This window comes from Pogonomyrmex barbatus, unplaced genomic scaffold (assembly GCF_055798465.1).
Source record: "Pogonomyrmex barbatus isolate J1 unplaced genomic scaffold, ASM5579846v1 scaffold2, whole genome shotgun sequence".
Classification (NCBI taxonomy): Eukaryota; Metazoa; Arthropoda; class Insecta; order Hymenoptera; family Formicidae; genus Pogonomyrmex; species Pogonomyrmex barbatus.
In genome coordinates, this window is record NW_028297116.1 from 13,713,204 (window position 1) to 13,735,390 (window position 22,187).

At 37.0% G+C, this 22,187-nt stretch overlaps 1 protein-coding gene across 3 annotated transcripts in view; it reads left to right on the forward strand.

The window, feature by feature from the left end:
* Positions 1 to 22,187, forward strand: part of Asap (ArfGAP domain of ASAP) — a 49,250-nt gene that overhangs the window by 9,301 nt on the left and 17,762 nt on the right. For all 3 annotated transcript variants that reach the window (XM_089077045.1, XM_011640705.3, XM_011640706.3), the window contains one exon: positions 13,796 to 13,868. In XM_089077045.1, the coding sequence (XP_088933171.1) occupies positions 13,796 to 13,868 (73 nt within the window). The remainder of the gene's footprint in view (positions 1 to 13,795; positions 13,869 to 22,187) is intronic.

Here is a 22,187-nt window from a genome sequence, read left to right on the forward strand (position 1 = left end):
AAGTGTTTCTCAATTTAGCTTTGGCAACCTACATATTTCATTCGCGTGAAAATTACAAATGTTTGCGTACTATTTGCAATCTCATACAAACATATCGCGACGACAGAGCGATTATTGAGATCAAACTCAATGATTGCATCCACGTCCGCACAATATCGCCGGAGTAACCCAATAAGCATGAATGCGTCTCGCGATATAGGGTGTTCTTCAAGTCACTGGTAGAAGAGCATTCTTAGCAATCAAAACGAGCACTTCGATAATGGCCAGCGACAGCACTGCCTTCTCGATCAAGGATCCCCATTTAAAGTGGACATCTCTTGTGCTGGAAACCAAATGCTCTTAAAATACAGTACATAGAGATTAATCTTATCTAATTATATGAATCTTATCATTATAACAGATATATATTATGACGTAAAACAAAATTTCATTATGCGTATCATATTGTGCGTATATTTACATATAAATATTGATACGCATATTATTATTATTATTATTATTATTATTATTATTATTATTATTATTATTATTATTATTATTATTATTATTATTATTATTATTATTACACTCAACAACAATGTAATCATCAGACATTTTAGATTTGTTTATGAGAAAAGCCAATTGGATGCAGAATATATTCCTGCCGTCATCGCCGGCAATAAACGTATTATTATTTTCTCGGAACACACGGAAAGCGTTCGCGAGCGAATGCTTTCTTGATAACGGGAGGTGCATCCCGTCAAGATGCAACAATTGCAATTTCATGCAAACCGCCCGCGCCCACGGCGAAAGCGACCGACTTCTTAATTATCGATGTCTGCTCTCTGTTGTCTTGTAATCGCTTTTACGTCATACCGGCCGTAATGCCGGCCGCGCGGCCGTGTTTCTTTTCCTTTTCTTCTCCTTACGAGAGGCCTTTACGAAACATCTGGGCGTTGTTGCGGCGCTGAGATTGCGACGCGCAGCGCAGCGCGTCTCGCGTTTAGAGAGACGGCAGGCGATTTCGCGCGGCGCGTAAACGCTTGCAAATCGCGGCGCGTAAACGTCGGCGATACGACGAACGAACGAACGGCCTGTCAAGGCCGGCATGCCCGGGAATTCCTTTCGTTCTCTCCGCGAGAGCTCCTCGCGAGCGCACCTGCGCGTCTGCTCGCGCGGAAAACGCGTGTCGGGATGTTCGACCATTCATTCACCATTCATTCGAATCGACATTTTAACATTGTTGTATTAATATAATAGGAATTTAATAATCTGCCGAAAGAGAGAGAGAGAGAGAGAGAGAGAGAGAGAGAGAGAGAGAGATGACGATAAGTTTTTTTCTTTGAACGAATTGAATGATTGTTACGTACGTACGTACGTACGTACACATACACAGGTAACAATTATTTTTATTATGTCCGAAATGCAATTATACTATCCAATAGTTCAATAGTTCAATAATTTAATAATCTTGTTGTTTGCTGACCGATTTAACCGATTTCTTCCCTAGATCAGATTATCAAGAGAAATCATCATCATGTTTACTTTTGGAATATATTTGACACTTGGTATATCCGAGAGAGTTTTATTTGAGGCTAATTGAGGCTATTTGATTTTATCATTCGTCTTCTATTTTTAAATTCAATTTACCAGTAGTTACTTTCGAGTGTTAATTGTGATTGATGAAAGTAGGTCTAATGAAAACACATGTGAATGGAAATATAGGTTATTGAATGGCTGTGTGATAATTGAATAAAAATCAATGTGGATTAAAATACGGAAATACGGAAATACTGTGCAAGTGCATGCTGTTATAAATTGATAATGACTTATCACGATCTTAGGTATCAAGTAGTAGTTTCGATTATATGTATTCCATTATTTCAGTGTTTATTATGATAACTGTGATATCTATTCATTCTATACAGTAATCTATGAAGGTGATTGAACTTATCTCGCGCGGATTTCTGGAATGATAATTCAATCCGCTACGCTTTCTTGAGGTTGTGTTTAGCCATTTACATTGGAATGCAATGAGCACTCTCGCTCGCTTAACTTCCAGGTTGCAACTTGTAATTCAAGACACTATGTTGCAGCAAACAGGCGGCGATTCTGAGGTCGCCACACAGAGAAGGATTTACGATACGATAAAGCGTTGAATTTTTTGTCGAATTGTTATAGCTAATTGTTAATTCTAGTCGGACTAAAATAATAAACAATAAAAAATAGTAACAATATAGATTTGCTAAACAAAATACATTCGCGCTTTAACATCAGTTCAAAAAGAATAAATTTGAATGAATTTATTACAAAATTTATCTCTATTATGAAAGTTACACTTGAACTACTTCAGTTTGTAATAATTTTTAACGAAATAAAGAATTAACATCTGATAAATAAAACCAAGACGTGGCTAAGATTGAATGCTATTACGTTAGATAATGAATTATTTATAAAAAAAAAATAAATGATAATGACACACTAACTTAATAACATTTTTTTTATAATGATTATTTTTATATAGATTACGATGACTGACATTAATTGCGATAAATTTTGAAAGAGATAGTGCTCCTCTGTATCAATGAATATAGTTACGGAGTAATCGGCTTGCGGTTGTCGGAAACGGAAGGCGATATACATATGACCCTGCATTCAAAATAGTTTGTCAGTTGTAAACGCCCCTTTATTCTTTATATGGCAAACGTGGACGAGCTGAGAATACCGAAATCCAAGGACAAAGCAAGAAATCAGAGAGTGTTAGATAGCATATATTTTCAGAAAACACATTGATATTTGTGACTTATTTAATTTAATAGCACTCAATGAGAAATATACTACAGTATAAAATAAACTGAAATTATGAAATCTAAGCTATTAAGTTTTTGAATTATATTACGCCAATTAAAATTAAATGTTCGTATGAGATTTTGAAAAGTTGCTATCCGATATAATAAAACTTTATTTTAAAATGTTGCCAATGTCCCATTACACAATATACATTATATTTATATTTATAGAAGAGTTTATTGTTCTCCATGATAAATGCTCTATCGGTAAGATACGTCTAATTTTTTCAGATTCCACACGACCTATTTTCCGCTTATTTTTAGCATCGGGCTATTATGACACACACATTATGCTGAAGATTTTTTTTAACCCACTCTGATACCGTTTAACATCCATTGGCTTAACAAAAATCTTTGAACATACATAAGTGTATTACTTTTTCTTTCTTGTATTGTAAATAGGACAATGATGTAAATTAAAGTTTCACAAGTGAAAATTGCACGCGAGATTTCTTTGCCATGTGAAAACTACATATGGCAGAGGTATTCTTGCAGAAACACGAAAGACATCGTTCGACAGCGGGAAAACGAAACGAAACTTTTACGTGGAACACGAACCGTGACGAAGAAGAAGAATGAGCGCAGTGGTGCATCTTCTTGATGCAGCTGCGATCTAATTCTGGCTCCATTGTGCGCGCTGTTTCCTGACAATGCAACACCAAGTATATATATTCGTAGAGTGATGAAATCTAGTCTTTCGAAGGAGAGAGGGAGGACTGAACTTCTATCTGGCGTTTTCCCGTGTGTAGTTTTCCAGGTTCGTGACGGTGTGTGAACTTTTTCCGCTCATTTCCTTTTCGACTATCGAGGAAAAATCCGATCGATAAGTTGGAGGAAGTAAATAATTAAAATCGTTAGCCGTAAAGTTAGTCATATTAGTTAGTCATAGTTAATCGTGTAAGGAAGCTTTGCTGTCTTGAAACTTTAGTTAACTAGCTCTCTTGTCGCATCTGCTTCAATCGTACCGGGATCGGGATTGTCGCGCTCTCAACATCGAACGAGAGTAATCGCGCGAACGCGAGAGAAGTCAGGGTAACGCCCTGCTGCCAACGTGAATGCGTTATTATATAGATTTATAGGAAATCGATGTCATCTCGCGTCCACGTCTCGCTCTGTCATCGGAACAGCGGGCGTTTCGGATAAACCCAGACAGCAGCAACAGCAGTAGCTTGCCAGAGCAGGTAGCCTGCTAGGCCAGACACGTTGTTCCTCTTCCGGCGCTTCCGGAAGTCATGTGCGATCTTCGCGAGGCACGGAGCCTCGACATCTGTCGCCTCACGAAAGAAAAATTTGGTCGACGTTAAAAAATGGGTCGTAGTTAAAGCATCGTGTTTTGTGGCGAAAATTGGACTGCCTAAGACAAAGACACGCCACGAATTGAAAAAATTGTATATAAAAAAAAATTTGATAGAAATAATATTAGTTTGTAATCTGTGCAGAAAACTTAATTGTTTGCTAGAAATATTATTGAACTAAAGTATTATTCTTATTGTGTGATTAAACGATTAGTAATGTGATAATTGATAAATTGTATGATTGATAATGTGATAATTGATAATTGTGTAGTGACAATTGATCTTTGATATTAATTATATGATTTTAAAAACGGAAATGAGAAAATTTATATCTGAAAATTGAAATAATAAAAAAATTTGTAATAACATAAATCTATATTAAAGAAAATTTCGATGTGAATGTGTGTTGTCGTCAAAAGAATTACGCTCTCCATACAAAGAATCTCAAATAGAATATATAATTCAGGGACACATAATTCCGCATAGTTTTGGTTATTACTCCGTCGACTCGGTTACGAGATAATGATTGAATATCATTATCTGGATTTCCGACGAAGCGATTCTCATACGTAATTCGGCGTAATTCAATCTCTGGTTCGATCGTTCGTTACTATAGAAAGCTCACGCATATTTAGTTCACACAAAGAGAAAGCGGTCATTTAACCGAGCGATTTAACCGTTAACTAAGCGACGTTTATTTTTCCGTGAGAGAGAGAAGAGAAAAAGAGAGAGAAGAAGGAGAAAAAAAGAAAAACTCGCAAAAATCGCGAACTGCGCGTATGTTATATTGTATTATCTTGGTAGTTTATTATTAATGTAATCGTCTCTGTTCCGTCAAAGTTGACCGATAACAGCCACAAAGACTCGTTCAAACATTGCAATTAAAGGCAAAAGCAGACCATGATTCAAGAAAAAAGATGCAAGCTTATAAAAAATATAGAAATTTTGAATGTTTCTAATGATCTATTATAATACTATCTTTGTCATGATAATTTACCAATATAAATATATATATATATAAGTAATAAATGTAATATAAATATATTATATAGGTTAGTTATATGTTTTTATTATACAACATAAAAATATTTAAAATATACGATATAAACAGTTAATAATAAAATAAATGTGTCTCTTAAAATATCGACAGTCCAATTTTAATAATGGAGTATTCAAAACATATTCTGTCTATATCACTGACAAACATGTTGCTAATCAATAATTGACGAATGGGTCCCGGTCGAATATACACAGCGATAAAAGGAGGCGTAATTCGCACGTAACGTCCTCGAAATCGATTCAGGTCTATCGCGTAATTGAATGTTAAATTAGGCGCTAACTGGATGATCCAATCCGATGTGTACGGGAATCAGAGTGGGAGGAATAGACTCGGCTGTGCCAACATGAAATCGATTTAATTTGCATAGATCTGTAATAAAGTGCTTCTGCATTTCGACCATGAAGTCGAATGAATTATTTATATAATAATATCTATAACGGTATTACCAAACAAAATCGCTCCTTATGAGATACGATTTTTAACACGTAAATTAAAATCACATTTGATTACATTCAACTCTTTTACTCGAACGTGTAAAATAGTGAAACTAATGAAGATATTCATACGAATAAATAGATAACGAGTTTTAATTCTCATCGGAATCTCCTGCGACTCCGATGTGATCTATAAATACTGGATTAGTTGACTTCGAGATGTAAGCGAATTTTATCTCAGAAGGCAATTACGGTGAATGTAGAACATGTATTGAATATTTATCACGAGCAATGATTGAATTTATATTTGTTTCTTTTTCATCATTATTTTAATTTTACACAACGTTCAAATAAAATTTGCTCGTAAATTTTTTGTATATAGGGTGTGTCTGTATACAGCAGATGTGATGAATGCTGATATTTAATATATGAATTTTAATTATGGATTTTTCAACTTTTCTGGAATTAATTTTTTTTTCAACAATCTTTCTTATAAAGTTTATATTGAGTCTAAACACTTTTTTAAACAACATTTTTATGATTCTTGTATAATTATTTTAATTTTATTACCGATATTTAACCTTTTAATATATTAAATTATTGGAATAAATAAGAAGTATTTTATATTGCTTATTATTTTTTTTCAGTATTTTGTTTGTATTTTTCATTATGATACTATATTCTATTTTAAGTTTTTAAGTGCGTTGCCTCGGTTTTACTAAGTTTAGAACTGAATGCTGTGGTTAGCATTTGCATTGCCGGATGGCATTAGTATTACAACGTTAATCAGCCTCAGAAATTGCCATGGCAATGCAAATATTCTGAATCGCTCAAGGTACCGTCATTTTCCGTTATTATATGTCGTTGTCACGTTCTCTAAATAATAACACAATTTACTCATAAATTTCTATCGCTTCTCGACATTTTCAACGTTCTAAGAACGTGAATATGTCAAATGTACTTATTAACGTAAACAGTAGTTTGAACGTGTCCGCGTGCCAAGTATGTGTCTAAGGTTTTGCCAAAAGTATTACAACCTGATATTATGTTTATTTATATACTTTTCACTTTTAAAAAGGCTATGTAAGAAGTTTAATTGATACCGTAATTTTCTCATTTTACTTACTTTGTTTTGCGAGGATAGTTGTCACAGATAATAAGATTACGATTTGTGTGAAAATATTTTTATTTTATTTTTTTTTTTTCGGAATATTTTATGATTAAATTAAATTAAATGTTGAAGACGTGTAATTATAATTTATGTGAATATAATTTTCTTCATGTCACATGATAGATATTCATATTAATGTGAAAATAAGTATATGTACACAGTTGCGACATAAATTGCTAGAATCTGAATTTTATATTTAATTGCAAAATATATAACGCAAAAAAATAGTGCGTGTACAGCGTGCGTTTATAATGTCTAGTAAGAAGTAAAAAACCTAATAATATAAGTCTCTGTGAAGTTGGTGGATGACATCTATGGCATTAGATGTGACGTTTCATTAATTTTTAAAATGATTTCAGTAGCACTTTTCATAGTTCCTAATAACATTAATCAAAGTTTCATATTTTTAACACTAAAAAATCAAGAAACAAAAAATATGCTAACTTCAACGTTCTAATATAGCATATCCTCTAAAATACAAGAAACAATTGAATATTATTACATCCGTCAAGAGTTTCCTTAATTTTAGGCTTTCATAATTACATAGCATTTCAAGATAAAATTTCAACAATTAACAATTTTGTACATAATTGTAAATATTCATATATCGATACTCAGAGAAAAAGTGCCATGCTCATTATTTATCGCAGTTCTAGCGATAATTCTCGCTAGCAGAATTTTATGCTGTACTATCATTTTTAAAGAGAGTTCCGGCGTTTATACTTTTTTTAAATAATTTTTATTTATAAAATAAAGTCCCAATAAGAAATTTTTTTTTTATGAAATTAAAAGCGACTTGATGTGAAACACATTTATGAGATTTTCTGTGACTTTTAATTTTTCATAAAATTAAAATTTTATTATGTAAGTTAAAAATTAAAAGTAAAGTTAAATAATAAAAAAGAATCTATTTCTTTTCCAACGTGATTATGTATTTGATTTGAGTTATTCTCTTTGTTCTTTGTGCGCTGAATTTTGGTTATGATACAATGGTCTCACAAGAAAACCTCTTCGACGTTTTTTCCCCAAGACCGCGCGATTTCCCCAACAGATTAACCCTTCAACGAAGTGGAAACGTGAACGCACGCTTTGACATCGCTGATTTTTTTTTTCCCGCGCGAAACGAGCAAATTCTTTGAGCGTATGTCTGGAAAATCCGACGTTTGCCAACGTTTCTAGTAAGCTGTAAAAATTCAAAACGTGTCTAAGATAACTCTAGGAATAAATCTATGAATATGCGCGGCGTATGTACAGTACAACAAGAAATGTTATAGCAGAATCCTGAAGGTTTTTTATACATAACACCAAATGTTTGTTAACTACTAAATTAAAATTCCTCTTTCATATTTATTTTATTTATCTTCAATAATTAAAGAAAATTTTTTTACTACCGAAAATCAACATACAGATTTCTCTTCCATTTTACTGTTAAAGTTTCTCTGAAAGAAGAATTAAGTCAAATTTATCAAGTCTGACTGAGAGATAATTTCGACACATCAAATATTTTATCTTGCTGCAAAACGTAGAGACCGCCGAAAAGGGCGCCTAAAAGGAAAAAAAAAATCGTATAAACGCGGTTGATTTTTTCACGTCAGCGAAACGCGACGCGGATGCTAGGCGCGAAATCCGACACGTATGTATATATATATATATATATATATATATATATATATATATATATATATATATATATTTTTTTTTTCCAGCACCATTGTCGAAAAATGTTGCGTATCGCGTGGCGCGCGAGTTGCAAACGGTATGCGTACGCTTTTCTACTCCGCCTCGTTCGAGCCTCTGGAATTTGCGGACGCGACGTTCTCGCGCGAGCCATTGCCAGGCAGGCCGCATTCCGGCGGTGAGCACATTCGCAAGCGAGAAAACCGCCGCGGGAATCATTTTCAGGTCGTACCACGGGTTTATCTATACCCGGCAGCGGACGACAAAACACGAGTCGAGTCTCGTCGCCGTCCACGTCGTCATTTTTGCAACGTGCTGGATACACGCGACTCGCCGTAGGCGGCATCGTTAAAAGATTTTTAACGCTCGCTTAATCTCGCTCGATCGTCGACGACGATGATCCTACTGATCGCATTCTCTCCGCATCATCACGAGACGCGCGTTTCAATCGTACTTTCAAATGACACGATCATCGTAATGTCATTTCGACGTTCTATCGCGACGGTTTCTCTCCTGTCGTAAATAAAACATGTTTTTTTATCTTGTTGTTTTATAGCTGCCTTATTTTATTACGCAATATTAAATTTGATCGACAGATTAAATCGTATATAAAATTTCTAACTGTAAACTGAAAACTGTGACGAAACGTGACGTTTTTCTTCGATGAATTCTAGGATCGGATAGGAAATAAAATGCGAGTTTCATCACGCGTGATATTTCCGCGTTACGGAAATTTCTCCACGACGGAGAAATTTTTCTTGCGGAGTAGCGGGAAAACCGTTTAGCACCCACTAAGAGGAACACGCGTTTTGTGTGTGTGTAGAAGCGAGCACGCGACACGATGGGAACGAAAGCCTGGATGATCATTAATTGCGCTTTGTGAGGCCCGCACAAAGCGGGATCTCCCGCGCGCGATTTATCATCTAACGTAGGGTATAAGCCTGGTATACCGGGGTGTTCTCAAGTGGTTTGCAAGAAAAAACGCTTTCCACGACGCAGCGGGTCGTACGGCACACGCTGCTGGCACACATACCTGCGACGAGCGAATGGAGGTACACACGCGAGAATTATTGGTGTAACTTAAGGGAAAGTTTCCCGTCGCGGAACTTTACGAAGCTTGCAATATCGTCCTCGACTGCACAATACGTTTTATATCGTGTTGCAACCGAAGGATAGTTTCGAAGTTGTTCCTTAATCTCGCCGACGATTGCATACGCGGAGCAGGAACATTGTTAGCTAGTTTTAGTTGGTTGCCAACTCAATTTGATAATAGAAAACGCAAAGCGGAATATCCAATGTTTTCTACAGAATGAGTATCGTTTGCCGAGGACCGAAGAATACGCTTCTCGTCTCGTGATTTAAGAGAACTTGTGGAAGAAGCGAGATTCTGATGAGCGTGAGTCTTATTTCCAATTTGTTCTGAAACAATTTTTGTTATTAGTCAGAACTATTTGTTTAATTTATATAAAATTATAGGGCTATTAAAAATGAATAGCTAGGATTCTCAATAAATAAAAAAATTTTCACAAAATACTTCACACGTATGCTTCATTTCACTAATAATAGCATGCAGAAATATATTTTACCATATTAATTCTTCACAATTGCTTAAGACGATATTTCAAAGAACTCTTAAATTATATATTAAACAAATTTCATGATAAATGCATCTAAACGATTTAATTTTTTTCATGATTAAAAAATAATCGACTCGTTTAGAGAAAGAAATTTAGATGCGCGTCATAATGCGTCATAAATTCTGATATAGAAAAAAATCGAATCTCTCATACAGAGAACATACATAATTTTAGAATAATAAAAATACACAATAATAATGGCAATAATAAAATTATTCGATGAGTTTTAAATGGAAATGGTAACTACATCGTCGGATCATTTCCGGAATACCTCTTGCCACACCCATGTAAAAACTACCATGGAGATAATTGTGATTTTCAAGTCGTCCAGTATGCCGACCATATGCCGCAGAATTCTCTTCAGCGGTGTAACCTTTGCGCGTATGACCGTGCTCGTAGTGCGCATTAATTAGCGAGGGAAGTAATTACAGCCGGGCGCGAGGTTACGCAGGCACGCGGATGCCATCGTGGCTAATTACTGACCAGCGAGACGCGTGCCTGTCTTTGATTCGCATGAGAAGGCAGTTCGGTTTACCGAACATGTGATCGTTTCGACTGTAATAGTTTTCAAAAGTGAAAAATTGCAGTTTTCAAAAAATGAAAAGTTGCAGTTTATTTGCAGTTTTTATATTCGACAAATATATTTTTTGGAGTATTACGTCTTCTAATGTCTTATTTAATTATTATTATTACATTGATACTTCTGCAATTGTCTAAAATCTTACTATAATCAATGATATAATGAGCCTAACGATGTTCGTTCGAAAAAATTCTAATTCTAATCAAACTTCGGCCGTCTCTGAATCACTTGTTCTCGTTCGTACACTAAATTACGTTATAATAATCCTGAATGGTATTTTCTCGATGGATGGTAGTTTCCCATTACGTGTATCTTTACAATGAAAATTAATTATTTACATTGTACATCTCGTCGCGTTATAGAAAATAATTCTTCTTATTTTCCTTTTATTCAAAAAAAATTGTTCTTGAATGTTTTGGAGACAAGTGTCCGGGATGCATGTGTGAGCCACTCTTGTTTAGAGTATCCTTGACAGTATACTTGCGTGCACAGCGCAACGTAAGGCCCCACGTCCCAGAGGCACATACACAGACAATTACTTTCCCGGCTCTCTTGTCCGGTTCCGGGGGGCAGGAAGGGGCAGGGGAGGGGGGAAAGGGAGGGAGAGAGAGAGAGGTCGCGGGCGTGGTAGAGGCGAGAATCCCGATCTCGGCGAAGCCGAGAGTCGTTTTGCTCTGCGCGGCTCGTGCGCGGCCTTCTCCGAGAACCTCAAGGACGGCGAAACGCATCGCCGGCCGCCCCGGCCCGAATGCCACACCAAGGGGGAGAATCCGGCAAGGCCGACCGGCAACGTATTCTATTTCTTCGTCGCTTGGATTTTTTTTCGATTTTTTTCGCGCCTGTACGGACGAAAATAATTGCATTGGATGGACGTGACGGTACACGCTGTGCGCACGTTCGCACGTCTTCTCGTATGCAGGCAAGTTTGGCGAGCAAACGGAAATTATCGTTAAATAAATAAAATTATTATTGAAAAAGCTATTGCATGGATATAAAGGAATCCGATTCCTCCGATTTTATTTGAAGGATCTATTCGCAGATCCTTTTTTTTTTTTTTAATTAATTTAAAAAAATTATTTTAGTACAAGCACCCATGTTACGCGGAATAATAATATTCTTTCGACACACACACACACACACACACACACACACACACACACACACACACATATATATATTCTCTACATTATTTTAATAAATCTGTGACAGATAAAATTGCGATCAAAAATGGAAAGTGAGTGCCATGTTGTGTATTTCGGGTATCTGGGAAATTTGCGCGGGAGATAAAATCATCCGCTATAATGTACACTCGGATATAATTGCATCGGCAAATGAATGCGCCAATAATTTCGCGCGTTTTGCCGTGCACCGTAACCGCCGGGCTCCGTTCATTATACACCGCGCATTAAATTTGTGCGTCGCATCGTGCGTTAATCACGCGGCGTGCTCCTTACGGCACGCTCGCTTATTAAACTCTTATCGGTATTTGTCGTCGTTGGTCGGCGCTATTTCAGTACTGGATCCTCGACGTTTTTATTGCTCATACGCCGTGCGAATTCCTGGCGCGTCCAGACGCCCTCGATCATCGCGCGACTCGATCCTTTTCCTCTTTCTCTTCTTTTCCCCTCTCCGCCCTCTTCTTTCATAGATTCTATATTATCTTCCCTTTCTTTGTTCTCTCTCTCTCGCTTTCCCGCCCGCGCGCGATTTGTTTCGCACCAGAGAAATATTCGATTGGTTAAATAAATGTGTGTTCATACTTTCCTTCTTTCAGAATTTTATTGCTCTTTTCTTCGGTGGAGAATTTTGTGCTCGATAAATTGTCGATATATTGGAATCTTTTATCTTATATTTTGTTTTTATTTTTGTTAGATAATTCTGTGATTCATCCCTTATGTCTTTTTTTCAAAGAACGCAATATGATCGGTCATTTTACGGTTTTTTTTTTTATTTTTTTTATTTGAGAAAAAGTAGAGAAATTTGGACTTTATACGTCTTTATACGTCTGTAGAAAGAATTCTTTTTGATATATCGAACCATTTATTTTCAACATCTACACTTTGCTTTGCATCACTTTGTTTCTATTTTCTTTTTCCGCTGAGCTAAAGTATGACGCGAGCGCCGATTTGGCCCACGAGGATGCAACGCGACGATGCACCGCATGTGAATGCGAGGCAGGTGATTCAGGCAGCCGAAATAAAAGGCTAAATATATATCGCCTGCAGCCAGTACGTTCTCGCTGTCACGTGAAGTAAATAAACAGGACGGCGGCATTTCCGGACAAATGTATCACTTTAAAATTATATTTTAACGCTGAATACGCGATATAAAAGTACGATTGGTAATCTTTTATTCGTATCTTTATTCCTTGCTCTATTAGCAAAGCTGATAGTACACGAGGGGTTCTAAAACTAACCGGACATCCGGATTCGTGAATCCATGACGGATTTGGATGAAAGACACATCCGGATTTATAACTCCCACATAGCGTACGTTGCGTGAAATTTGGACGTTTAAATTTTATCTCCTAAATCACTTTCTCTAAAATTCTATGAAAGAATTCGTTTAAAATATGTTTATAGAAAAGCATTGTTAGCACAATTAAAGTCTCAAGAAATATTGTTATTTAAAATTTTATTATAATATAATTAATTTTATGATTTAAATATATAAAATTTCATTGCATTATATTTAATATTTAAATATAATATACTTGACCAAATTATCAAAAACTTTTTTAAATTAAATATTTTAAAATCTTGTTACTTTTCTTATAATTCGTCGATAAAAAATATAATTTTTATATATCAAACAAGCGAGAAAATCGTAGAACATTATTTATGATTCTAATATTTTTTTCTATAAGAACCGCTTAAATTAAAATAACTAAAAAGGTTTTTAACATAAATTCTTTGTTATCAAAGATCATTGAATATATTTCGTATTTACGTTCCTCGCACGATATCATTTGCGACGTAAAAGCTTATTAAAATGCAGAACCAACTACATTAACGGTCTGACTCACAAAATTTTGTGGACATATTTTAAGAAATTATCATTTTACTAGCTTATATATTTTATGTTGTATTGTCATTGTTATATTTCTCTTTCAGACCTTGGACTTCGATAGGGATGGTCTTACGAAGTTAAAAAAAGCTATCAAGGCTATCCACAACTCCGGAAACGGTGAGTCAAGAATTATCATAAATTTTCTTAGAAAATTTCGTTTTACGATTACGACAATAACAATCAGTTGTCTTTTAGAAGACATATTTAACTAAACTTGTCATAGAATGTAAAACGAACTGTTGTTAGCGGTGAATGAAAATCATAAAATAATAAATGTCGACGACATGTATATGAAATACATGTTTATATTTTATGTAAATTTTAATGATAAATTTTTTTCGTTAAAAATTTAATTTTTTTTTAATTTTATTAATAAAGATCCTCTTTCCTTATTCTGTTTACTTTATGGAATTTTATGGAAATGAATGTCGCACAAAAGTGTGTGTATGAAGTTGGCGTCTCATTTCGCGGAAACTCACAAATTATTGAGAGTTCTGACTTCCTTTCGAATAGTTCTAGAGTTCTTGATAAATTAAACAAATAGTTCTGCTCATTAAAGCGAAAAAAATCGGTTCGGACAAAGTGAGACGCCAGGTCCACGCCGCGTCTCACTTTGTCCTAAATAAATTCCGATGTCCGCCGATGCAAGATTTTTAAAAATTTATAGTTCTACAAGAGTTCTATAAAGAGTTCTGTCAAATTAAAGCAAAAAAAAATTATTTAAACATAAATACAGAGTAATTATTAATGTAATAACAGATCGAGCTAAACTACAAACAAACAACTCGGAATTCTGGTTTAAAAATTATACTTTTCGTATAGTTCTCAACATGCAGAAGCATTTTCTAAAGAGTTCCGGGCAATTGCGATAACGTATAATTGTTAAATAAATAAATATCACCCGAGCGTCACATACTTAGACACATAGATATAAGACGTTGGCCGTTATTTCGGAGTTCTGGCTTAAAAATTATACTTTTCGTATAGTTCTCAACATGAAGAAGCATTTTCTAAAGAATTCCGGACAATTGCGATAACGTACAATTGTTAAATAAATAAATATCACCCGAGCGTCACATACTTAGACACATAGATATAAGACGCTGGCCGTTACTTCGGAGTTCTGGCTTAAAAATTATACTTTTTATATAGTTCTCAACATACGGAAGCATTTTCTACAGAGTTCCGGGTAATTGCGATAACGTACGATTGTTAAATAAATAAATATCACCCGAGCGTCACGTATTTAAACAGAAAGATGCGAGACGCTGGCCGTTATTTATTTATTTAAAAAATGTATGTTATTACAATTGCCCGGAACTTTTTAGAAAATGTTTCTTTATGTTAAGAACTATATGAAAAGCATAATTTTTAAGCCAGAATTCCGAAATAACGGCCAGCGTCTCACACCTTTCTGTCTAAATACGTGACACTCGGGTGATATTTATTTTTTTAACAATTGTACGTTATCGCAATTGCCCGGAACTCTTTAGAAAATGCTTCTGCATGTTGAGATTTATACGAAAAGTATAATTTTTAAGCCAGAACTCCGAGTTGTTTGTTTGTAGTTTAGCTCGATCTGTTATTACATTAATAATTACTCTGTATTTATGTTTAAATAATTTTTTTTTTATTTTAATTTGACAGAACTCTTTATAGAACTCTTGTAGAACTATAAATCTTTCAAAATCTTGCATCGGCGGATATCGGAACTTATTTAGGACAAAGTGAGACGCGGCGTGAACTTGGCGTCTCACTTTGTCCGAACCGATTTTTTTTTTGCTTTAATCAGCAGAACTACTTGTTTAATTTATCAGGAACTCTAGAACTATTCGAAAGGAAGTCAGAACTCTCAATAATTTGTGAGTTTCCGCGAAATGAGACGCCAACTTCACACACTACAAAAGTCCTTTGGGAGTACGTATTGTTAGCTTCGATTGCTCTGATGACTCGGCCTGTGGGCAAAACCCTATCATATAGATCGTAACCATTTAAATTATCATCCTAGGACTCATGCTAGACTCATGCATGTATTAAATAGCATTATGAATACTGTTGATGATAGCCGAATATTATATTAAGCATGTTAGCAAGCTGCGAAAAATCAATTATTGATATATACTCCTTATTTATCAATTATTGATGTATACTCCTTATTTATTTTGTACACATGTATAACGCGTATATTAAAAAATATTTAATATTTATCTGATCGAGACAAATATAATTTTGACAAATATCAGAATCTGAAAAAACATTTTGTTATAAGAATGCATTATATTAACGCAAATTAACATATTTATATATTTTTATGTATTTTTTATAAATATTGTCATTTAATTAAAATATATATAAACATATTGACATTTAACCGAATCTAGTTTAGTTAAATAAAAAAAAAACAAAAAAAAAACAAAGAAATATAGAGAACTTTGATTGATCATGGAAAATGGGGAACGTATATATCTTAAAACAATCGGTTTTTATTTATATATACGTTTTTATATACGTTCTTCCGGCTCGTCCTACAATCAACATAATATTACGTGTTATAATTTTACGGGCGTTGGTCCTACATCCCTTTTCCCCGGATTTTTATTGCACTCGAATGAAGCGAGTCGCGTCGTTCGGGTTCAACATCCCTAAAGGTCTATAGACTCGGACTGAGGAGAAACCCTGAGCTGTACGCTGACTTTTATACTCGGGTCGGGCTTTCCGCCACTTCTCCATCGGGCAGACAGATCGATTTCTCCGGCGCCCCCTTTGTTTCCTCGACCAGGCCATCCTGCGAGAGTCTGCTGGGGGGGGGGGGGGGGGGGTTCATATATCGAATGTCTTGCGTTCTGGAGTCTGCAATCGGCATCTTTACGACTGTAGTTATATTGTTCGCACCCGCGGTCTATAAACGAGCGGACGATCGATAACGCCGTCAACGTTGTCAACGTGTCGATATATCGCGCTGTAACGCTCGCGAAGAAATGTAAGAATGTAGTTATCAGACTGCGTTATTTATTCATTCACGTACGATGTGTGTTGAACGTACAAAATCGTCAGAGTGCTTTACAGTACACGTATTTCTCTTTTCTGATAAAAACTTGGAAACAAATTCGCAACGTCGATATTTTCATCGTAACGATGTTAAAAATTGCGTCACTTCCTTCGTGTAAATGTTTTTACGATACGTTTCTGCTTGTCGGGGCAAATAGATATTGGAGCGTGTAAAAGCTTTACAAAGTGATGTAACTCATGCTGCCAACGTACGTCGAAGTTATGTGACTTTATTATCGAACTCGACATATTATATCATTTATGCGTTAGTTTTCTTGCGCACCTGTTCGATATACGTATTTATTTTTAAAGTTCATAATTATGAAAGGCTTATCCGTAGATTGTATAATCCTGTCCTCTACCTCACTAGTCTGTCTCACCTACAAGAATAGCAATAAGCAATATAGTAGTGTCGCGTGTTTTAAATTGCATAGTTTTATTGAAATCAGACCCACCAGGTATCTGATATAAATAATATTTATGACCAAAGTCGTCGCGTTTAATCGCGTATCTGATAATCGCATCTAATCGTCATTATTCAATCTCGCAAATCGAAAGTTAGTATTAATTAAAATCCGAAAAATGAAAAATGTGGCTCAACGCTGAGAGAAGAAGACGATGGCGATGGAACAGCGAGATATTGCCGAGACCTGGGTGTGTTTCAAGCGGGAATAAAACAGCAGCGCGTGCCGGGCCGCGTTCTCGCGTTAGCCGCGAGACTAATGAGAGATTAAAGCGGCGTTTCCTTTCCTCGTCGGGTCGATAACGCTCGCGTTATTCCGCGAAAGTTGCGTGTTCAGGCCGCTCCTTCGCTTTCCACGGCAAAGCCGTTCTTCCATTACATCTGGTTTCTGGTTTCTCGAGGCGAGCTCTCGAAGCGCGTCGAATCTCTCTTCGTGAAATAAAATTTTAAAAGGTTCTAGGTCGCGAATTTACGTTGTATTTTTACAACGAATTGTCTCTCCGTCCGGAGATTGCAGCGGAGATCGCTCGTTCAAGAGTTCGTTTCGCCCCCCCGTTTTCGCAAAGATCGACGCGAGACAAGAAATCGGGCAGAAATGTTCTTTCTGATATCAGAAGGGTTCCTTCTGAAATTGGATTGAACTTTTGGAGTTACGGAAACTTTTGTGACGCGACGAGCAGGTAGCAGTCGCGAAATTGTTTCCTCGGGTCGCGAAACGTCGCTGAATACTTCACAAACCACGTGGTAAGATACTGGTGTAATTGTCAGGAGTAGCGGACGGGCTGTAATTATATCGCGTAATGGGAAGATGTCTCGTGGGAGCCTGACATTACAAAACTGTTTTTTTTTTTTTTTTTATGAGAGAAAGAGAGAGAAAGCTTTTATTTCTGTCGTACTCTAAATGAGACATGGGTGTGTAACATGCTTATATAATATTTTATCAAGATATTTTATTTTAATAAACGATAATTATCATGCCTGTTTATTCGATATGATCGATTGTTATTTAGGAACTGATTGATTAATAATATGATTAGCGTCTTCGTACAATCAATAGCATAATATATTGTTACGACATGATTTCATATTACTAATTGAGAACAGTGACATATATACAAATAATTTCAAGTTAAATATTCAATCTTCATAATTCTCGTAGTTTGTTGTGCGTCCGTAAAATCTTTTATAAAATTTTGACGAAAAAAATAGAAAGCAGTTTATTTGCCAAGATATCTTCGAATGTCTTTATCGATAAACAAAGATTTAAAATTTATTTTCTATCTAATAAAGCTTGGAAAATATTTAACAATATCTAATTTTAATTTATTATTTTATTTTAAAAAAGTTTCATAAAATTTAATGGATTGGATAAAATTTAATGAAATGATTTAATCCTAAACTAAACAGTTTGTTCAAAATATTTTGTTATCTCATCAGGTTTGTAGTTCACCTGCCATTTGCTTTACTGATTTTGCTCGTTTATCTTTGTACTTAGCGTAACTTTCCTTACCGCAACCTCTTCATCGCTCACGTCACGAAGACTCTCGTCTTCGTTGTATGCTTCATTAGCTAGTAATCACGGGAAATCTGCTCTACGCTAATTGCCATCTTATCTATCTCATATCATGTTGCTTATCTTTACTGAGATCGCTATTAAGATTTTCTAAAAATAAGTTGCAAAATAACAGTCGCATAACAACAATGCGATACTTCGGGATTTTAACTTGTAATCAATGTGAAAAAAATGAACAGATGCAACAATGAATAAAATTCATATTTATTTTTTTATAGACTTTTTTGTGTACATTTAATGTGATATAAAGTTTCATTTCTAAAATATTCTTTAAAGTGAAAACATGATTATTATTTGTTTCTAATTATTGTTACAGTACGATTATTATTTAAGTTTCGCTCATTTAACGAGCATCATCTCGTTATCTTAATATTTCTTTTTTATTAATAAATTACGAATATAAAATTTTATATATTATTCTGAGCTTATATATAAACGTCAATAATATTGACAAGAAATCTGATGTGATAATTCAAAAAATAAATAACAGTGTCCGACGGAAGTAAAAAAAATTCCATCTGGCAGAGGAATCAAATTACCTAGCAATATTTTTGTAGGATTAAACGACACATCAAAAACATCGCTGACACCGCTTTCCAAGAATAATAATCTCAGGATATTGAATTGTTGGCACGCGTTGTGATCGAAACACGTATTAAACGCGTCCGATTGTCCATGGTGTGCGTTGTATTTTTTTTTTTACGAGTCCGGGCAATCTCTCGGGCCATTTTTCACTCGTCAATCGACCCCTGGAAATCGCGACTCCATGCGTATCGGACCGGTCAGCATTATTTCCGCGTCGGGCCACAATGGACCAGTTTTCTCCCGATGCCGTTCCGAGCATGTCCGATCTCGCCTCTCTCGCCCACAGTTCTTTTTCCCATTCACCTGTTACCCATCCTACTCTCTCGCCGTTTCTCTCTCCTGTCTCCGGACAGGCTACCTGACGATAGACAGGATGTATCGCTCCGAGTACGCCCCGGGCGCGAATCGCATGCCGTGACGCGCGTGTTGTCCCCGGGAGACAATGGGCCCGCGGGTGCACTCGTGTGCCCCGATGTTCTCGGAAACTTTCGAGCGGAAGCGGCTTCGCAACAGACGAACGCAACAGACGCAGCGGACACGTTGGAATTCAGCCGTTCCGCGGGAACGACTTTTGTAAAACAAAAATTCACGGTGCGGTGAAAAAACGTGCGTGTAAAAAAAATTTACGTGAGGGATGATCGATCGGATTGTGAACCGTGCGATTGGAGAAACGCAGGCGTTACCGACTCGATATTATTTTTCCCTCGACGTGGAATTATTCTTGGCGAATGAATGTGGAAGTTGCGACGCGCTCGATTTTACGCTCGTTCCTCTCTCCCGGGGGGCCTCGCCGGCTCGCGCGCGCTCGTGAAAAATGCAATTCCAGGTGCAACACCGCGGTAATATCCCGTGCTCGCGCGATGTCACGCGCGTTTGAAATATTCAGGGGGGCAATGCATTAGCGGCGCCGGCGCCGTGAAAAGCTCCCGTGAAAAGTTACTAGGCCGCCGGGATCTCCCCGCGTGGTTTCCGAGGGCTCCCGCGTAATTTCACCGGCGACGAGCGGAGAGACGACGATGAAGCGGAGGAGCAATGGGGCGCGAGGCCGATAAATCTCTCTCGCGGAGAGACAAGAATGAAGGGATACCGCCGTGGACGTTAACGGACGCCGCCGTGGATATCGCCGTGGAGAGCGCGGGAGTTTATTCCCTTCTGATAAATTCACTCGAATAGGACACTTGTCTCGTGCGTTCCGAGGAAAAGAGGAACGCACACGAGAGGCGAACGTACTCTCGCGAGGGAGGTCGTTTATTCGGCATGGGGGAGTAACGTCGGAATGCGCAATCGGAAGTTTGATTTATGGAGCCGGTAATGGCGCGGTATTACTATCGCGTTTGGCCCGCGAATAAGAGCTCTTAGTTTTCCTCCTTTGTCCGGGGGACTGGCCGTTTTATTCGCCCGTTTAAAATAAACGAGCCGCGGCACCTCCATCTCGGTGCTTCCTCGTCGTAGCGACGTTTTCACGGCGGGAATTTAAAACAGGCGCGATTACATGGCGCGCTTTCGTGTTTCTCGATGAAAAGGATGTACCTTTTTACCATGTAACGAAATTGAAAGTTTCATCAGCCAGGCGCGAGCGAGTTCGTCGAGTTTACCCACTCGACTGGATGGACCACACGATTATACTCGTAGCCGCGGGTGAATTGAACATCACTTCGCGACACAGAGACAATACCTTTTATTTCCCCCCTCTCCCCTCGTCCCCTTTGGTGCACCCTGTTGAGAAGTTTCCCTCGAAACTAATGAAATTTCTCCCGGGAGGAAGGACGCGGCTCCCTTCGGTCGAGCGATAAACGCCTTTCGACGTTGCTCAGAGTCAATCAGATTGCAGTCTCCTCCAATGGAGAAAGAGCACGTCGGATGCTGAATGGAAGAAAGTTTTGAAACAAGTTAGAAGGGAAATTGAAGCATCGAGACATGAAACGGGACAAAGGATTTTGATGACTTTGGAAACAGAATGTTATCGCCGATAACAAGCGATAACATTCCTATTTGCGAATACTGCAGAAGACGTCTCGTCGGAACATGCAAAATTGTTGATAGTTGAGGAAACTCTATAATACTTTTTTACAAATACGAATCATTTTTTTATATTTTGCATTCATTGATCAAAAGACCGTTATTTCAGTTTAATTTATGAAAATAAAAGTGAGAAATTTATTACGAACCTGTAGAGTGTTAAAATTGCAGTGAGTGCACGAAGCTCTGATAAAAGTGAACGATATTCCCGCTGAAAAGGGGGAAGCCATTCTCTTTCAAGCCGGACGCGAAACGTTTTTTTATTTTCACTTCGCCTTGCAGTCGGGCGGGATTCCACGCTCATGGTCGTGTACTTACATACTTACGAAAGCCGATATCGGTCGAGAAACTTTGCAGGAAGCTGGAAGGAATGGCAAGAAGAGTAGCAGGCAAGAAAGCCGGCGAGAAAGAGGCAGGAAGGAAGAGAGAGAGAGGGATTATATTGGAATGTATATATATATATATATATATATATATATATATATATATATATATATATATATATTGGAAAGCAGGCTAGGCGGGTTTCCCCGCACCGAGATTGCGGCTGGGAGATTCGGGAAGCGGAAGAGAGGAGGAAATAGGGAGGAAAGAGGAGCACCGCCTCGACCTCTTGCGGTGCGCAAAACGAGAGAGTGCGGCGTTTATCGTAGGAAATACGTTTCCACGTTTGCAGCCTTGCCAAGGCTGTGCTTCGTGATTCGAGCCGTACAAACCAGGGGAATGCGAGAAACCGCGCAGTATGTAA